At 44.5% G+C, this 19,407-nt stretch overlaps 1 protein-coding gene and 1 long non-coding RNA gene across 3 annotated transcripts in view; one reads left to right on the top strand and one right to left on the bottom strand.

Moving 5' to 3' along the window:
- The window catches only part of ntn2 (netrin 2), a 44,696-nt gene that overhangs the window by 16,254 nt on the left and 9,035 nt on the right, over positions 1 to 19,407 (top strand). For both annotated transcript variants that reach the window (XM_035612809.2, XM_035612808.2), the window contains exons 3-5: positions 10,802 to 10,990; positions 16,645 to 16,794; positions 19,124 to 19,177. In XM_035612809.2, coding sequence (XP_035468702.1) covers positions 10,802 to 10,990; positions 16,645 to 16,794; positions 19,124 to 19,177 — 393 coding nt within the window. The remainder of the gene's footprint in view (positions 1 to 10,801; positions 10,991 to 16,644; positions 16,795 to 19,123; positions 19,178 to 19,407) is intronic.
- The window catches only part of LOC118287527, a 29,337-nt gene continuing 15,306 nt past the window's right edge, over positions 5,377 to 19,407 (bottom strand). Inside the window, exons 4-6 of the long non-coding RNA XR_007029826.1 lie at positions 10,762 to 10,982; positions 7,339 to 7,554; positions 5,377 to 5,745 (exon numbers count right to left, since the gene is read on the bottom strand). This is a non-coding gene — a long non-coding RNA (uncharacterized LOC118287527). The remainder of the gene's footprint in view (positions 5,746 to 7,338; positions 7,555 to 10,761; positions 10,983 to 19,407) is intronic.

Genomic DNA, 19,407 nt, shown 5'->3' with positions numbered 1-19,407 from the left:
TCCCTCTTTCAAATGTCCCGTAGCTGTTTCCGAAATGTTACACCCGCTTCCCGTAGATCTCTTCTCTGCGGTATTGATGTGTCACTTCTATCCACGATTTCTGGACTAAACAGCCCGGCAGCCCCGGCCAACTCTGATGACCTAATCCCAGCATTGATACCGGGCAGTTAAAGCCTATTGCAAGTTGCACGCTATACCTGATCACACATCCGGACATGGCAACAAAGTTAGTCCCAGATGTCCCCAATTTCTTGTTGCAAAAACCTCTTTACAGCTTATTCCGGTAGAACTGGTTCCAAAATATCCTCAAAGAAGCAGGAGAGCCTTTAACAAGCCTCTCCTGTGTATATTAAAACCCATTCTTAAAATGCACCCGCCCCTTGTTGATTTCTCTGCTTGCTTTTCTTTCTGACACGGTGCACAAATGGCGGCGGGCTGCGGTGCCGGTCGTAAAGGCATGCCACTGCACCGTGGCAGAGAGGTGTAAGTATTTAGACTAGGGAAGTATGTAAGAGTGGCAAGTTACAGAGACGTTGAGTCCCATAGGTGTCACAAGAGCCCGCATGAGGCCCTGGGGGTGTTTGGATTGGAGGGCTGGTCCGAGGTCATGATTCTTCCCGGAGTGGTGACAAGGTTGTCGATGGCGAGAAGGTTTTGTGGGTACTGAGGAATTCAGATTATGCAGATGTAAAGCCAAATCAATGATTATTTCACACCCACCCAACTAAGATGCTGTCAGTTTTAGAGAAATGATGTGAACGCTAGCCAGATTTCACCACTTTAAACACAGATTTTGCTCTCACTCTAAGCAGTCTTGTTTTAAAAGCTTAACCCTGCATAACAAGAACATTGTCTCCAACAGGTAGGTTCGATTGTTCCTCTAACTAAATGACTGACACGTATCGCACCAAGACTACTGTCTGCGCTCTTGGCAAGCTCACGCACCGTCTCCAGACACAAGCCATGCACACACACGCCCATCTGCCGCCTCCCTCACTATGAATCCTGCCTCAAGACATTGGTTTACAAATCCCCACTCTGGTAGTCAGAGAGGGCAGCCTTGTAAAGGAGCTTGTCTGTTTGTATTGAGGGAGACACGATGGAAAAAGCTGTGATTTATCTGGCTGGAGTTTGAGCAACAGGACAGAATGAGGAAACAGATGGATAAGAGCTATTTGGTTCCTGGTTGTGATGGAGTATTGGCTTTTTCTGCTGGCATGGTCATTGCAGTAATGTAAATACTTCATGTTGACTTAAAAATGTGAGACACTATATCATGCCATAATAGAGTCTGCCAAAGTCACTGTATAAGATGAAGAGGCCTCTTGTGGACTCAGCGACAATGTGACATCCTGAGTAGATGATAATTTATGGGGGCATAGTAGCTCTCTACTCTTGGCCGTGTCTGCAGCCACCTTGGGCCTGTTTGGCTGCAGCACCAAGCTGTTCTTTGCGCCAGCCCTTCCTTTCCCTCATTTGGGCTTAGCCTGCAGGAAATCCAGAGTACTGCTCTGGGACCCTACAACCCAGGACCAGACCCCATCCATCCCTAATGGACCAACCAAGCCAGGTCTGCTCCCAGTTTTGCACCAGGCACACTGTTCTGCATTCATGCATTCATGGCATCAAAGACAGGGGTCATGGGAAGGCTGTTTGAATTGCTATTTGAGCTGATTTGCCAGAAATGCAGGGGAGCTGTGGTCAGGAGCAGAGCTGAGTGTCCCTGCTCTGCCGCTGCAGTGTTTGGGCGTGGTGTTGAATATTTTTTAATAGTAAATTTGACATGTTTAATCCAGTGGGGAACACGTGATATTGAATTCTGTCTTTGCACAAGGAGGGGAGATTCCTTTTAAATTATATAAATCAACCAAATAACTATTCACTGAAGACTGATCAGTCCATGTCATCACCCGAAGGAAATTCTCACAAATTAGTTGTTACTTCTAAAAGAAGGAAGTTATTACTTGTTATATAATATGTGTTATTAGATCATGTCTGCTACACTAATGAAGGGGTGGTTGCATTAGAATGTGAATTTTATAGCGGAAGACGGAAAAGCAGAAGCAGATTTTGAAGTTGTGAGCACTTTCTAGCCTCTTGTGGGGGGGCTTATCGCGTTTGGTGGGCTCAGACTCTGTTTTTTGGAAACTATTAGACGGAATTAGGGGGACATTGACAGATGGTTTTCTTAGAGAGAGCAGTGATATCCTGCAGAGGTGTGTGTGTGTGTGTGTGTGTGTGTGTGTGTGTGTGTGTTTGCTCAGAGGAAAAGCCAGCCAGGAACACATGCTAAGGAACAGGCTCTCAGATCTGTACACAGCGATGGAAACTCTGAGGACCACAGAAGTACAAACTCTCCTTTTTTAAATTCCTCTCTCTCTATTCGTTTCTCTCACCGACAAGGGTCAGATGGTTAATTAATGCTGATTAGAATTTCAAAATAGGTCTCCATCCTTTAACAGCATTTTTTCCTCCTCCACATCTCTGAGCAGGGGCAAGCAGAGGTGAGGCCCATGTTGCTGGCAAACAGCAGATTCAGCAGACAACTTCTCAGGCCTGTGATTGAGAAATGACCTCATTCTTAAAAACACCACTCATGAAACCACGGCACAATGTGTGCATGATTTGGATAACATGAAAAACACCACATTTTATAGTTTCTCGTTCATAGCAATCTGTCTGCTTCTATTCTTGTTCCTACAGAAGAACCAATTTAAACTCACTAGAAAACTTCGAAATTCCACACTGAACCGTGAACATCCATCTTTGCAGCACATAACAGCCTAAAATTATGCTGACTCTCCCTAGAGGGCATCATGATATGAATATCTGAAGCGAGATGCCAAATATAGGTGGGTCAGGTTGAAAACAGCCAGAGCTGCCTTGATATTAATCCATGTACTGTATGTTCCTTCTTTTGCTAATTGACTTCCCACCCCTCCCACCTCTGCCGCCTGTCGCTGGAGGCTAACAGGGAACCAACACTTCAATTACTTACACCACGACACTCAAATGAACAGGAGATTTGTGTGTGTGTGTGTGTGTGTGTGTGTGTGTGTGTGTGTGTGTGTGTGTGTGTGTGTGTGTGTGTGTGTGTGTGTGTGTGTGTGTGTGTCTACGTAGGGGGGGTTGCTAAGTGAAAGAAAATGATTTGAAAACGAAACCTCCTGTGCTTTGAAATAATTACACGGCAGAGGAATGTTGTTCCAAAATCAATAGCCCTACAAAATGATGCCCCTGGGGTAGTTAGCTCGAGGCTCACGGCACATCGAGGCCAACAGACATGAGGTGCGAGTTTTGTCTCGGTGCGTTGTGAAGCTTGAGGCAAAAGTAACTTCCTTTATCTGGCTGAGACAAGAGGGCTCGGTCTGTTTGCTTTCATTCCCTGTCAGTATTGCAACTTTGGGGACATGGTGAAACAAATGTACAGGACAGCAACGTGTCAAATAACAGCACTGATGTCAGCGGGGGTTAAAACCCAAAAGGGAAATGCTCTGCGGCTGCCTGAAGCCAAGTGCGTGTGTGCATATATGCATCTCCTTACATTTGTGCATGTGTGAGAGAGCCACATGTAATCTAGTAGTGTGATGTGGTGTTTCATCCCGGTGCCAAAACAAACTGGTGGAGCTGCAGTGTGCCCACCCTGCTCTCCCAGGCCCCCGTCGACTCTCTCGCACAGATGGTAGCAATCACCTCCCGAGGTGCCTGTCACCGCCGGCGCTCTCTTCCTCTCTATTCTTGTGTAACAAGATTAACTCTCTGCCGGGACCTCTGCTACCTCTTCTTTTATTTCATATATTTTGCCGCTTTTTTTTGTTTTGTTGCTGGGATCAGTCTTTTCTTCTTCTCTCATTGAATTTGTTGTGTTTTGGTGACAGTTTGCCTCATTTTTGCCGTTGCAGGCCTCTGCGGTCTGTTTGCCTGAGGGAATATGTGGGTTTCTTGGCTAGCATTGTTGGTGGCAGCAAGATTCAGAGGCTGTTAACAAAAAATATGCGTATGTATGACAATCGTTTGGCTTTACTGAGGTTTTGTCTGTCCGTGTCCGACACAGACCGTCTAACTAATAAGTCGCAGTCACAGTGTTTGTAATCATGTGTGTATTTGTCCCTACATATTTTCATCCATATGGAATGAATAGTCTGTTAGTGAATTAGCAGACAGGTCTGGTGTGAGTAGTGTAAACATTTGTATAAATATGGAGCCTGTCCTTCACTCATGATCATATCCTTATGGAGCAGCTCTACGGCGTGCAGCAAACCCAATCCTACTTTTCAGTCCTAAGGTTTAACATCATCTACACCTACAGTACAGCTCTTCACCATTTAAAAAGTGAAAATATTATAAGGAGTTTAGGATACAAGAATAATTGCAATTGTAGAAACATAATGTATAAATATAAGTATTATCATTGTCAGTCTTCAGCAGGAGTAGAAATAGAATAACTTATATCCGTAAAGGTGGAAAATGACACCCTGATTAACTGCAAGACTCATACAATTTTGTTAATTTTGCTGGATGAGAATGATCAACAGATGGGTGACAAATGAAATCTATCATAACAGTTATACTGTATAATGTTGAGGGGAGCTTTTGAAGGTCTGAGGGGAAAAAAGACCTCGATGATGTCATCTGGGAAATGTCTATTTCGGGGGTTTTTTGTTTTTTTTACAGAAACAAGGACGTTTACCAACCAGGAAGTCTAACAAAATAACAAAAATTCATTATTTACTTGCATTTTGGGAATTGTAGGATAATGTATTATTATTATTATTATTATTATTATTATCCGTTCCCTCCGTTGTATCAATTTAGACCTTTTTTTTTTAACACAAAGTAGAAGTGCTGGGTCACAATGAGCTGCGAGAACAGCTTCAGTACTCCCCAGAGAAGTTATTGGAAGCCTGCTAACAGGATGAACACTGTTGTTAAAAACAAGGGGTGGAGAACCTTTTTCCCTACAAGGGCCATTTCAATTTTTATAACACTAAATAATTGAACACATATCACACTAACCGCTCGAATGCAATGGCTGGAGCGGCTCCTCTTCCGTGAGTTGTTGGCCGTCAGATGATGCTGATGAGGTTCCAGCGTCTCAGCTATCAGCTCGCTCACCTCAAGACTTAACTGCCAAAGGGGAGCAACCCGAAGGACATGTTAAACTAATTTGGGTTATTGGCGTCATTCGGATATTTTTCATAGATTGTTTTATATTTATAAACTGTTTTGTGCGCTGTTTACAGCCTGGAGACCGAAGGTACTTACCACCTGATTTAAAAGGAACTCCTCTGACCTCATTTGGTGTTTTGATGACGGTGGTGGAGAGTACCATCTAACACGGGACAGCAAAATATACGATTCATACATTTGTCATTGTCATCAAACCATTTATTTGGATGGACAATCTTGTCCGTTACAAGATCCATCATCGACCCCGAACTCTTTGGCAGTCCACGCATTCGCATGCAAGCCTGCATCAAAATCTGACTATACTACAGTAAAACATAAAACATTCCCCAATTTCTACTGCCATCTCTGGCCACAGTGGTGAATGTATTCCATCTGTCACTTTCTATTTCTAAACCTGCCCAGGCATCACATGTATCCCAGAGTGGACCTCGTTGCGTATGCCAAGAGTCATGGCAAAAGTGGATCTGGTTTTTTTTAACCTCCGTTTTTACTGATTCTCTCTGATAATTTGATTGCACAGCAGTCGTCTGCTTCTTCCTCTGTGCCGACTGCAGTCTGTGGGAAAAAAAGAGCAACTGAGACAGACAGAGAGTAAAGGCAAAGGCGGGACAGAGATAACAATGTTTAGATGTGGGGAAGTGAAGTGGACCAGAGAGAGTGGGAACAGGACTAAGGACTCAACTCTTTACTGACACCAGGCCCCCCAACCTGGCAGACCTCCAGCCTAATCTCGTTAAAATCTTTCCCTGCCTGATGCCATCCAGCGAGAGAAGGCGACATGGAGGAAAAGATGGACAGGAGAGAAAGGATGGGGGAATAAAAAACGAGGAGAAAGAGGGAGAGGCAACCAGTCAAACTATTTGAGATAGGGTCTCATGAAAGTAAGAGGAGAGAGGAAGAGAGAAGGAGGCTTAGGGGAGGGGTGGGAGAGGAATTAAGGGGACTCGCAGTTCAAAAGGGCTCCGAAGAGCTGGCTCTTAAGCCCACGGCTTGAGGCTAACCGCAGCAACCAGTGGAGGGCTGGGACATGGTGTCAAAGCTAAAAGTGAAAGATATGTCTGTGTGGAAGAGAAGGAAAGAGCAAGTGGGACTGAAGTGGCTTGGCTACAAAGAGGCAGCAGCAGAGCACCGTCCATGTAATGCACACAGCAGGGCTACTGGGGTTGTAGTTTCCTGTTAGTTCTCAGCTTGGAGTTCTTAAATCTTTGCCTCAGCTTGTTGTCCACAGCTCATTATGGCGCACAGACCCAGCGGCCTTTACATCTGTTTATGTCTCGGTTCTGTTGAACTTTTTGTTGGATCTTTTGTTACTTGATCTTTGTCGTTTTGTGAGCAGTTACTGCCTCTTGAAGCAGCCGTCTCTGGTGCGTGCGGGTGCATAAATGTGTGTGAGTATGTGTGTGTTTATACACACTGCCTTGGCTCTAATGAGGAGCTAATTAACCGGGTGTTCCCCCAGTGCCCTGAGCAGGTGGCTGGAGCAGCCAGGCGGAACTCCACCCAAACACACACACACACACACACACAGGCACGATGGAAGGAGCCCATATAGCTGAGCCTGTTTGGTCAGGCAGAGAGGGCACCCAAGGGGGAATACAGCAGGTCTGGACTGCAGCCTGGGCCGAGAGGGGCAAGGTGGTGGTAGGAGAGCAGCCCTCCAATTTTCAAGGACCAATTTTAGCCATGGGATTTGGGTTTTGCACAGGCATCCAAAATCAATTGGCCGTGCTTTCTGGCTTGGCGTTTGTCGGGCTGAAGGAACAATTAGGTCCCTGACATATGGAGGGGAACAGAGAGGTGGTGTGCGCCACAAACACCCTTGCATTTTATTTGTTGAGCGCAGCCTTTACGGGCCAATTTGTCATAGCATGCTTGACAGAACAGTCTGCCCGGCGTGTTCGGGGTAAATGTACTTGTTGAGGCACCTGTTATGAAAGGTGTGGTGTTCCTCTGTCAGTCTACCTTACCAGAAACTGTATTCAAAGAAGTAGCACTGGCATGACAAAAAAACACAGATGTGTGCAAACTGTGTAAAGGAAGATATGTGGTGAAAGCAAAACATTTACTGTAGTGGGTTTTTACAACAAAAATTGCATTTGGCACTTTCAATCTCGATGACAACGTGGTGAAACAATTCTCTATCCTCACATTTTCCTTGGAGTTTCTTCCTCCCATCCCTCCATCCTCTCCACTTTTTTGTCTCAGCATCCCTATGTTTGCCAAGCCTGTAGCTTGTGTTTGTTGTTTGATTTCCACGACAACACGAGGAGCCGACTTCACGCATCCCTGAACATGACACTGACCCATCGCTCAGTGATCACAGTGTCTTTGCTGACTTTCACCCTCAGAACTCCTTCCCACGCTCTGCAAAAGATAAGAATTTGAGTGTTTTGGGTTTTTTTTCACAGAGGCTTTGATGTGTTAATGAATTGAAAAATGGCCTTCAACGGTGTTCATTTATCCCCGCTGAGCCTAATTTGGGTGAGGGGGGTTGCAGCAGTGGTGGGTGGTGGGGGTTGCAGGTTTTTGGGGGGGGGGGGGGGGGGGGGGGGTGCACAAGCACTTCAAAACAAACCTATAAACATTCCAGGATCCTTGGGCAGCTGCAGCTACGAGCTGAAGTTAACTGCATGCAGCATGTTCACCACAGAAAACACACAGGTACACATACAAACACCTACTAGAGGTCATCAGAACATTTTGCTAGAGTCTCTTGCGCTCGTCTCCTCTGCAGACATTTCCACTCATGTTTTTATTTCTGTGCCAGAAACCGATTCCCTCTTTTTTTTCTGCCTGTCACAAAAGGTCCGGCCGTTGCGAAAGTCCCTCCCAGTCGTCCCAGCTACATGTGTTAAACCATTTAAAGGTGGAATTCAGCAACTTTCTCCACATTCTCCACACTTGAACGTATCCTCTCCCGCCTCAGACTTTCGGGGCCGATCTTGTTGCATAGCAGTAAATTCGAGAGGATGCCGTAGTGAGGGCCGTCGCTGCTTTAACTGGGGGAGAAAATGGGATCCATCGCTTTCATGTTCCGCTACAAGGTGTTAATGGACACAAGTGCTCACAGCTGTGTGTGTCTGAGACGCTTGATCATAATCAAGACACCCCCAACCCGCCGGCAGCTCCAGCGTCTCACCGGGGCTGGTGTGTTTTCTGTCACATTCCCCCTGAGAAGAAGTCGGACAGGCTGTTTGGTGTGTCCACATGCAGCTACACACCGAGTAAAGACACGAACACACTCATCCATGCACGCCGAGAATGAACCAATCACTGTATGCAACTTTTTCTTCCGGTTAAAAATTGTACAAACCATATCACTATGACTGAGAACACAGTTCCGATAAAAGGCTTTCGATCCACTCTACTAGCAGGCTTCCTCTCTGTGTCTTACATTTCTGTTCCATCTAGACAATACCTTACATATCTTCTTGAACAATTATCTAGGGTCAAAGGTCAAACGTCACCGAGGGCTCACGGAATCACGAGAGCACCCCAACGGATCCAACAATGTTTCTATATAAATATACATAAAACAGTATTTCATTAACTGCAGAATTCCATACAAATTGGGGCTGCATAATAACCAGATGGAATTGGGAAACAGTCTGGGAATGTGCTTCACCCCCCGCCCCCCCTTTTCCAGGGTCTGCAACCCAGGGAAAGCAGGCCTCTCTCTCAACCTGGTGCCAGGCTTCCCTTTCAGTTTGGATGGAGATCTCATATCATTCACTGCTCACACTGTACATGACATATGTAATCAGATGAGTCTCCTTCTGTGAGAGAACCCTCACAGGGACATTAATAATCTTTTTTAACTGACCTCGACCTCAACAGGCCAGTGACAGAGTCGATTTTTGTTATCCGGTAGGCAGCAACTGTTAGCTCAGTTATTCTTTAGTAAAGGAGTCGCTTTAACTAAAATATTCAAAAGGTTCAACTAACTACAGATCTCACCTCTAGGTGATGACAAGACAACATAGTGACACTTTCACTCTGACGGCTACATCAACACTTCTACTTTTTTATTTTTAAAAGTGTTTCAGTTGCTACGGTTTGGAAAACGCTGCTGGCCCAGTCATAGTTTGAAAACTCTGATTGGTTCCTACCGGTCACGCCTCGATAACCAGTGGTGAATGCAAGACGTTGTAAAATCCTAGTGTCAGTTCCATCTCGTTGTCGGTCAGTCGTATAACTTTTCACCATTGTTGTTTCTCATTATTAGTATTTTCTATAACTAAACAACTGACTGCAGAGTAGACAATCTGCTTCCTGTTTCCCCCGCACGCACATGCCCGGTGTATGTGAATGGTCACGTGACGTGCGTCACGGTGTGTGTCCGGGTGTGTTAGTATGGACTGAGATTACTTCTGATAAGGAGCTAAACTAAAACATCTTAGTTTGGTCAGAGGAGACGTACGAGAAGACTGAACATTTGCAAAACGTGTGTGCATATAAATTATCTAAATCAATATTGCCTTTTTTTTTAATTTTTCTATTCTGATACTCTGTTACTGCCAACTGACTTCATGCTCTATGTTGCCAACAAAGTCGCACATATAGAAACACACATAAAATTAGCCCCCCCCACCCACAGTCCCCCAGCCCAGTCTGTCTTTACTTATTCCCCATTGTTGTGTCTTACTTTATTCTAAACATCCATTGTTAGTGAAATCCATTTTCTCCAACACACTCCCAATGGATTAAAATGTATTTATATCACCCTCTCTTGTTATCCCTTAATAATCTTCCTTTGCCATAGCTGTTGACATTTTTGGTCAAACCGCTCTGCTGTTGTTTACCCCTCTCTAATTTATTTGCGGGTAACTTTGAACTGGAACTAAGCTGTGCAACGGTCGCCATTGAAGCATTGGCCAAGTCTTCAGGTCCCAGGTCTGACTGATTTAACCAGAAGAGGATCAAACTCTTTTACACAAACAAGAAGGGCAGGTTTCACATCATACTTCTCAAATGTAAATCCCACATGTTGAGAGTGAACAGGGTTTACCAATAATGTCAGAGCTGGTGAATGTGGTCTTATATGGAGGAGTCGTTGAAAAGAGTTGTGAGCCGAGGAGACATTTCAAGTGGAACTTGGAGAGACTGCGAAGAGATATAACCTCACTTCACATGTCCCATATATTCTGGTTTGCCTCATTTAGAAGACAGCTAGCTCGAGCCCACTCCTTTATCTGAATCAGTCTAGTTTTTTAATAGATCAGAGGAGCCTTTACTAATCAGTGATTCATGAAATTAATGTCTCTCTTTCCAGTGATTAATAACTAACGGACTGAGAGGAGCTGGATTCATTAATTTTGAAATGGAGAAAATGAGCTCTGCAAATATCACTTTTGATTGATGAGTTCTGGAATAGCAGCCAAGCACACAGCCATGGCATAGATTATAAACTAATCCTGCTTTACTGGAAAATCTCTCCCAGCTCTCTACATGGCAGTATGCATATGTTTTACAGCAATTCACACTCCATCTGAACAATGTATCTTGTATTTATACCCTGTAAGATAAATACTGTGAAGATATTTAAAACTTTTTTACATTTGTCCCACTCACCTTTGCTGATGCAATGTGAATGTTCCTCTTCCCTCTGCAGCATGTAACTGTAACCTCCATGCCCGCCGCTGTCGATTCAACATGGAGTTGTACAAGCTTTCGGGGAGGAAGAGCGGAGGAGTCTGTATGAACTGCCGCCACAACACTGCAGGACGCCACTGCCACTACTGCAAGGAGGGCTTTTACAGAGACATGGCCCGACCCATCACTCACCGACGAGCCTGCAAAGGTGAGAGTCCAACATGAGCCAATTTCAGACATGCACTCAAGTCCCGACACCTTTCTGAACATTTTCTGCTCCATGTGAGAATCACAAATGTGAATCACAAATGTGATTCTCACATGCCTCCGAGTAATATTTCTGGAAAAAGTCAGAGTGGACCAATGCGAGAACACAGCAGGAAAATATGTGGAAGATTCAACGTTACCTGAATGTTCCAGAAATGTTCCTGCTGTTGTGAACGCTGTGATCGGAAATATCAGGAAAATGACCATATTTTCTTGATATTTGTCAAGTCACACAATGCTTTGAGTTTTAACAATACTTTAACTAATATATGTGAGAAGTATATATTTTTTTTTTATACCTCTTTTAAATCACTTTACAGAAACCTTGATTTATTTTTCCTTGATTTCTCTGGAATAAGGTTTGAGTGTGTCTCGACGACTATAGTCTATTCATTCATGATGGCGATGACTTGTTCATACAGTAATAACTACCAACTTCTGCTGTCAGAAACATATAACACAAGTATTTTTTTCTGGGAAAGTATTACCAACCCCTCTATGTTTACAATAACTAATGCAGTAAGTCTTCATGAACAACGATAACTTTTGTGTTATATCCATCAGTAATAGAGTGGCAAAATGAATATTTATTTATGTGGAACTGCCACAGATTATTACTTTAAGCTCAGTTTGACTTTATATTTGGCAATAGACTGTGCTAAGTGTTTACCAAATGTCCAAACAAAAGCAGATTGAGATGTTCTAACCTTACTAATACTCGTGTAATCATGTCATTTCTGAGAAAGTGTAAAAGCAGCAACCAGTTATGATTGGAAACATACATGGTCGTGGTAACTTTCAATAAAAATATCAGCATGTCTCACTTGCCGTACCAGAGCAGAGAGAAACAAATTGATACTGTGCCTGAAGTTTTTCTGGCCGTTCCACAAAATGTTTCCCCATACCCCACACACCACATCATATTATCACTTGACCGAGGCATTTCTCATGGAAAATGTATTTTACCCTTTTATTATTTCACATTTGCAGTGAATATTTTTCAGCCTGATATTATGCTGGAAGCATTTCACTCCTCTCACTGGACTCAAGAATAACACTAGTTTCCTGTACAGTACTTGTTGCTCAGGAAAATATTCAAATCAATAGCAGAGAGGGAGCATTTCTTCATCCTGTTGATCCCGATGAAGGTAAAAAAAAAAAAAAAAATCACTTCCAGAACATTAAAAAACAGCATTGGTGAGACCTGCCAAACCCCTACAGCCGTGAAGATCTTTTGCCTGAAATTTCATGGCGAGAATCTCCCCCTGGCTTCCTCTCAGTTTTCCTTCTGCAGCCGACCCAGGCTGTAACCCAACACCAGGAGGTTGGAAATGGCATGATATCAAGCCGCAGTTGCCCATGTTAGTTGCACTGAGATGTCGAGCCATTTATCAAATAATGGCAACAAATCCAGTATGACTTGGTCACATACCTTAAAACTTGAGTCATCTGACCTGTTACTGCACCTAAACACTGACTGAAAGAGATCCGCCTTAATCCTGACACAAGAGATCAGTCCTGAGATGTGTGAAAATTGCTCCCTCATCTTCTATTTCCTGCAGTACCTGGAAGTGCCGTGCCTTCACACAAATGCAACCCCCCCAGACACAACAATCTGTCCTTATCAAAGCCTAGAGATCAGGTGGTAAACAGTTTATCACCCTCTCTCTCTCACAGAGGCCCCCGATGTGACGGAAATGAAAGTTAACGTCCAAAAAGCCACTGCTGAGCTGCGGGCTCCATGATTGATCAGGGCAATTCCACAGCCTTCTAGAAGCCGTCATTTTCCTTTGCCTCAGCCTTGCTTTTTTTCATCTTCAAGTCCTATGATTGGTTTATAACCACCATCTCCTCTTCTTCCCCGACTCCTGCCTTCTCTCACCACAACTCAAAACCTTTTTCTCTTGCCCTGATTTCATTTTCAGCCTTGATTTTTGCTCCCCTCCATGTTTTATCACCATGTGTCAGGGTTGAGATAGAGGTCAGAGGTGAGCTATGGCTGAAGGGGGGGGAGTGTCACCTCTGAAATGGAGTTACGACAATAAAACACAGGTGTTATCCTAAGCTGAGACAGGAGTGCGGAGGGTCGGGGGGTTGTGCAGCTCTGAGAGGATGAATGGGCCATGTCTGTTTCGAATCAAAACCTGCTTTCGATGGGTGTCAGTACACAATCTGAGGAGTTTACGAAGAGGAGGAACCACCTCGCTCCTTCCGCAATCGCCTCCACTACTTAACCTCCCGTGGGCACAAAACACACACTCTTGTCTTCCTTGTTAAGTACCAAGGTCCCGAGTCAAAGTGGATCTGCAGGGCTCCAGTTTAAATATCCAGACATCAGCCTCTCCACAAGCCCTTTACATTGTCACAAGCATTAAAACAGTAAGTAGAATTGAAGAAACCTGGCAGTCACCACATGGCCTGGCTGCAGTATTTAGGGTCTTCAAAACACAAGGTTTTTATGTGGGTCCAAGTACTACAGCTGGTATCCGTTGACCTCAAGTAACTTTGATAAAAGGCTTTAAAAATGAGGCCATAGTCCATGTGAAGCAATGCCAGTAATATAAATGACATTGGCTGTATGTCTGTAATATTGTATTTTCTGAAGAAGGACATGAGGACATTTGCTGTCAAAGGTGTTGACAGCAAGTGTTTATACTTACTAAAATAATGCTGATATCTCTTTTTAAAAAGATCACCGCAAATAGTAGCGTGTGCTTTATTTAACACTTGTACTTATTTTCACAATGAACTTGACAGTTGAACATAATTGACTCTAGAATTCCCCCCCCCCCCACCTCAACCGTACAAACAACACCATCCTCTCCAAATGTTGCAACTGCCAAATAACTGCAGACAAAGAGCAGTCCCCACAAAGTACTTAAGCCCATATGCACACACAGACCTGCATAAAGCAACACACACAGACCTGCACAAAGTAACACACACACACACACACAATCGGCTCAACTGAGCAAACGCCTGTCAAAGGACTACAAATCCCAACACGGTGCCTGTCACGTCTGCGGTCGCACAGGCTTGAAAACTCATCAACATCTGAGGACGTTTTTACGGCTTCTTAACTGGCCCGAGCCCCTGCACATAAAACTTCAGGACCCCCACCACCACCATCCTGCCCCTCACAGCCCTTTCAGATCTGCTATTTGCTGGTTGTTTACTGAACAATGTGGACATTTACTGCAAACTCCGGTGTCTTGAAAATCTCAGATTGTGAAGGGAAGTGAGAATGTCTAACACTACTCAGACCCTGCTCATACCGCCGCGCTGTTCAGAGATCGGACGGGAAACAATGGGTTGGCGTTCCTCCGGCTGAGCCACGTCTTGACAGGCATGACAGACCAACACCAGACTTGTATCAGACAGATCAAATAACAGGGGGTTTATCCCAGATGTGCTTTGACATTGGACATATCATCTCACAGAGTAAACCAGTTCAAATCAAATCAAGATTACTACATTTTGATCAATCTCTCTACTTTTCAGTTAAAGTCAAAAGAATAATTGTATCATCCATTTGATATGGCAAATGATGAATGATGAAGTTCCAAGGCTACCTTCTATAGATCAGGGTTACAAATTAGTTTGTAATCAGCTTGGTTTCATCAGCATGTCACGTAGAACACAAACTCCAGGAATGCCAGAAATTCCCAAATGCAGCACTAGGTAACAGTGGCAGGAGGTCTATCTCTGGCTGATGAATGAGGGTGGGGGTACGGAGGTGAGGATAAAAGTGACGCGGTTGGCACAGAGTGACAGACAGCTGGTGCACAGACCCTTTTCGACTTGACCTCTGGCATTCAACTCAATCCTGCGCCTTGCCCTGCCATATGCAGATGTGTATTCCCTCTAGGTCGGTCACAAACGCTCACCGAAGCTTGAGTTTCCTGGCTGGGCCTCCGTGACTCAAATGGTGGGGATTTTGCACGCTACAGCATCAGATTTACGTCTCTGTGCACAGCTTCAAACAGAGCGCAGCCACTTTGACACCTGTGGACCGGTTGGCCTTGCCGAAAAGGCAAGCATGTTTCTGAAGATCTGAGCTGCAGTTAATCCCCCTCCCAGCCACCCAGCCACCCTACCGCCAGACGCACACGATAACTCTTGGGTCAGTTATGGCCGTTAAAACCCTCCCCTCGCCCAGTCAACAGGTGGTAGGGTCCTCTGGCTTTCTTCGGTTATTGCAGCTAAAAAGTGTCCGACACAAATAAACACATTCACAGTTCTGTCAAGTGGTGGGCAGAAACTGTGGCATATTGGCAGCTGCCTTTCTCTGGCAAGCTCTTTAACTAACTGTTGGGTTAGAGGGTTTCCCCCCCCCCAAGTGTAATTTTGGCCTTTCTTGTCTTTTCTTGATAGCTTGGACAATTACAACTATCATGTTTCAGTCTAGTCGCTTTAAGTTTGCTTTGGTAACTTTGCACGAGGCCATGCCTGTTTTTGAAAGAATCAGATTGAAAGTAAGGGGAAAGACAGAAGGTTCACCTAAATTTCACAGTTGTTGTATCACTGGTAGAATGTCAGTGGGCAAGTTGCAAGTAGATAGGAAAGGATACTTGTCTGTACTCCAACTTGCTTTGTTCTAGACAGAGAATGTAAAAGTGAAAACCATCACTCATGCTCCTGAGGACTGCTCAAGAAGATGTTTTTATACTGTATATCACTGAGCGTTTGTCTGGCTGACTTGCACTGAAATGTTAAGTATGTGTTTATGTCTTAAAGAACAAATGTCTGTTTTATTTCAGTAGCATCAGTGTCTAAAGTTTGGTTACAGTAAATCCACTGTTGTTTGGACTATACTGAAGCGCTGTGTCTCTCACTCTCCTTATTTCTGTCTCATCTTCTCCTTCATTTCTCACTCTAAGGTATATTTTCTCCCTCTCTCCCTCATCATCTCTTACATCTTGTACAGCTCTGTCAGGAGGTTTCAGCCAAACGTGCAAAGTCTCTTATTTACAGTGAAAGCTCTTTAAACTCAAAAAGCCTCACGATGCTTAAGGTGGCTCGAATAAATGGTGTAGAACCAGCAAAAATCTTAAAACATCTTGATAGATGTTGAAATGACCGGAGCGTTTGTTGTTGCTGTTGTCATTTGCTGGTCATCGACTGAACTTTCAGGAAGTGATGAAACAGCGTTAGGAGAGTGGAAACAAGCATAGAGGAAAGCACAGTGTGCTTTTATGGGTCTCCTGACAGTTATGCACTACATGCATTCACCTGAACATCTCTCTGTTGTTTACCTATTCCCCTGCTGTCTTCTACTTTCACACATTCATTCTTTTTCACTAACTGAGTCTTTCTCCTTTTCACACAAACAGTTATCCATTCAGTGTTTCTCCTTGCAAAAAGTGAAGGGAATCCCAAGCACAGACGCACATAGGGAAAAAAAGAAAACACTGCCTCACTGGGAGCTTGCCCTGAGCCAAACGTTCAGTGTGATGCATATCTGTTGAAGATTTTAACCCAGTAACTTTCCAAGACTGGAAAATCAAGGGAAAAAGCTACTGCCTTATGTCATTTTGGCATCTATATTATTTATTGATTAATATATTTTCTCCCCTCCCAACTCCACCTTTCCAGCCTGTGACTGCCACCCTGTGGGAGCAGCGGGCAAGACGTGCAACCAGACCACCGGCCAGTGCCCCTGCAAGGACGGTGTCACTGGCATCACCTGCAACCGCTGTGCCAAGGGCTACCAGCAGAGTCGCTCACCTGTGGCCCCCTGCATCAGTGAGTGACTCAAACAGACCGGCGCACACACAGCGACCAGTTAGTGCCTCTCACACTGGTAACTGGTACCCAGCTAGGTCGTTTTATCAGCTCGTCAGACATTGAGAAGAACATAAGTATAATATCACGTAACAGTAGAGTGGTAAACTACTCTAACAGCAGCACATACCCGAACTATGGAAAATGCAAGGCATAATTGAAAGCACACTTACTTCACTGTAGCCTAGATTCATTCTGGCCTTCTGACAGGCGATCCCCACCCGATCTCTGCACTGCATACACCGTACATGTGGGTTTGCATGGCCACTGAAATTAAATGTTAATGTCATTGAGAACTCACCCAAACATGCACAAACAAGGGTCCCACATATAAAGTCAGGCTAAACTGAACAGTGATACTTTAAAGGGACAAAGAAAAGTTAAAGAGTGAATCTTTCTTTCAGTGGATCAGTGTAGTTGAACAGTGTTGAATTGTGGTGCAAGCCTGTGAGCGCTGTTAGAGAACTTGAGACTTGGTGTGTGTGTGTGTGTGTGTGTGTGTGTGTGTGTGTGTGTACTCTAGTTTCTGTAGTTTGCATGCAGACTATACAGATTTTTAATTTCCTGTGACAAGCGTGCGTGCGTGCGTGCGTGCGTGTTGGTTGTGAAACTTGCCAGTGCCCCGGCACATGCAGGCATGCATAATAGAGGGTAACTTTCCACCACATTGCGTGCCAGGCAGTGCGGGCACACATTGCACTCACAAGACAACCTCCACCAAAGCAAATTGCGCCGTGCCGCCCAGTGCCATACCAAGCTGTGCCACGCTGTGCCACATGGTGTCGTGTTGTTTTTCTCACATTCAGCTCCGGAGCAGATGGCGGATAGGTGACAAGGTGAAAACAATGGTCATGGATAGCAGACCCGACTTATTTGAATGCGATGAACCATCTAGTGAGAACAAGAAGAATTGTGTATGCGGTTTTACCTACATATTATGCACATTTTGATCCATTGCAGATAGAGTTAATGACAACTGTGTGTGTGCGTGTGTCAATATGGCCTTATGGTGAGCATCTAACCCCCTATTGAGGCTCCAGGACCCCAAGACAGAAGACAAGACCATTAAGCAGCCAATTAGTATGATGGCAGCAATCCTCATCTGAATGATCCTTTCATCATCTGTCTGTCTTCACAAGATGTGGCCATGAAGGGCACACAGACTCAAAGTGGCTTCTAGCAGCTGCGCTTGCCATCACAAAGCTTCATGCCCTTGTTTGTTTTTGTTGGCATGGTGTCCATAATTTCAGAGAGACAACTGCTGCTTTGGCCTCAGAACCCCTCCCACCTCCCTCCACACACTCTCCCACTCGCTACCCTCAATCTCCAAATCCAATCAAAAGCAGATCCTCTGTGTGGATTCTAAGCTGGCGTTCCACTAACTCTGTTTATGGTAAAAGCAGAGGGCCTGTTGTTAGCATTAGCATTTGTATTGGAAAATTGCATACGATTAGCAGAGGAGTCCTGGAGGAATTCCATGAAGCACTTTTGACTGTAGCCAGCGGGCAAAGCCAGGGATGGCTGCATCTGTCTCAAGATGATCCAACAAAAGTTGCCCCCTTGCCATCTGTCCATCTGTCTATACATGCTTGAATGGAGATTACACATCAGTGTTAACCTCGCAAATGCTAGGAGAGGACAAGACTACTCTAGTCCAGCCACCTTTCCATTTCAGTCAGTGTCAATCAAAGAATCAACTTTGTGCAGACTTTGAATGGACTGTCTTTGAGGGTGTATTTGTGGCGCTTCTACTTAGTTTGACTCAAAACTTAAATTTGGTCCTTTGGCCTCATATTATTTCTTCCACTAATGCAGTCCCATGATCTTTCCATGCCCCAGAATGACAGTGAAACCACATCAGTCTGTGGAATGCATGATTTATTTGAGCCTGTCTTCCCTCTCACCACCAATAAGTATCCCTGTCACTCTGTCAATGTTTATCTAGCATGTCTGTCTGCAACGGCCCATGTGTTTTCACGTGCGTCGCCGACATGTGTCACAATCCAGACCTACTGTAAGACAACCCTGGTATCTTCTGTTATTGGGAAAAGATAGTTATGCTTCTCCTCAATACTATGCTTACTCTCTTGTATTTTGTTTAGGGCATGTTAATATTTACACAAAACCATCTTATCTTTGAAATTGCCTTTAAAGAATTCAGATGCACTTCACTTCCATGACCACATGTGCACTTTTGGCTGGCATTGAGCCAAATTACTTGGACTGTTCTTGAAAGGTATGGATTTACACTTAACCATTGGAATAACAGTATTTCTTGTGTGTGTTTCAGAAATCCCAGTGGTCAACCCCACTGCTGTGGTGAGCAGCACAGAGGAACCAGCAGGTTAGTATACGCTCTCTGAACCTCACCCACTGCTTTATGAGAGGAGCAAAAAATGTTTTTTCTATATTTCTGGACTTGAGTTTTAGGTTGTGGAATAAATATTAATGGAGGGTGGGTCCCCCTCTTTTGAAGTTGTGCAAAGAGAAAGTGAGCACTGGGGCCGGTGGAATTTTTTCCATTGTCTTAAAAACCTGTGTCCTTGGCACAGTTTCTCCAACCGCTCGCCTCAA

This window comes from Scophthalmus maximus, chromosome 16 (genome assembly GCF_022379125.1).
Source record: "Scophthalmus maximus strain ysfricsl-2021 chromosome 16, ASM2237912v1, whole genome shotgun sequence".
In the NCBI taxonomy this organism is placed as follows: Eukaryota; Metazoa; Chordata; class Actinopteri; order Pleuronectiformes; family Scophthalmidae; genus Scophthalmus; species Scophthalmus maximus.
This window is presented reverse-complemented; position numbering and strand designations above follow the sequence as displayed.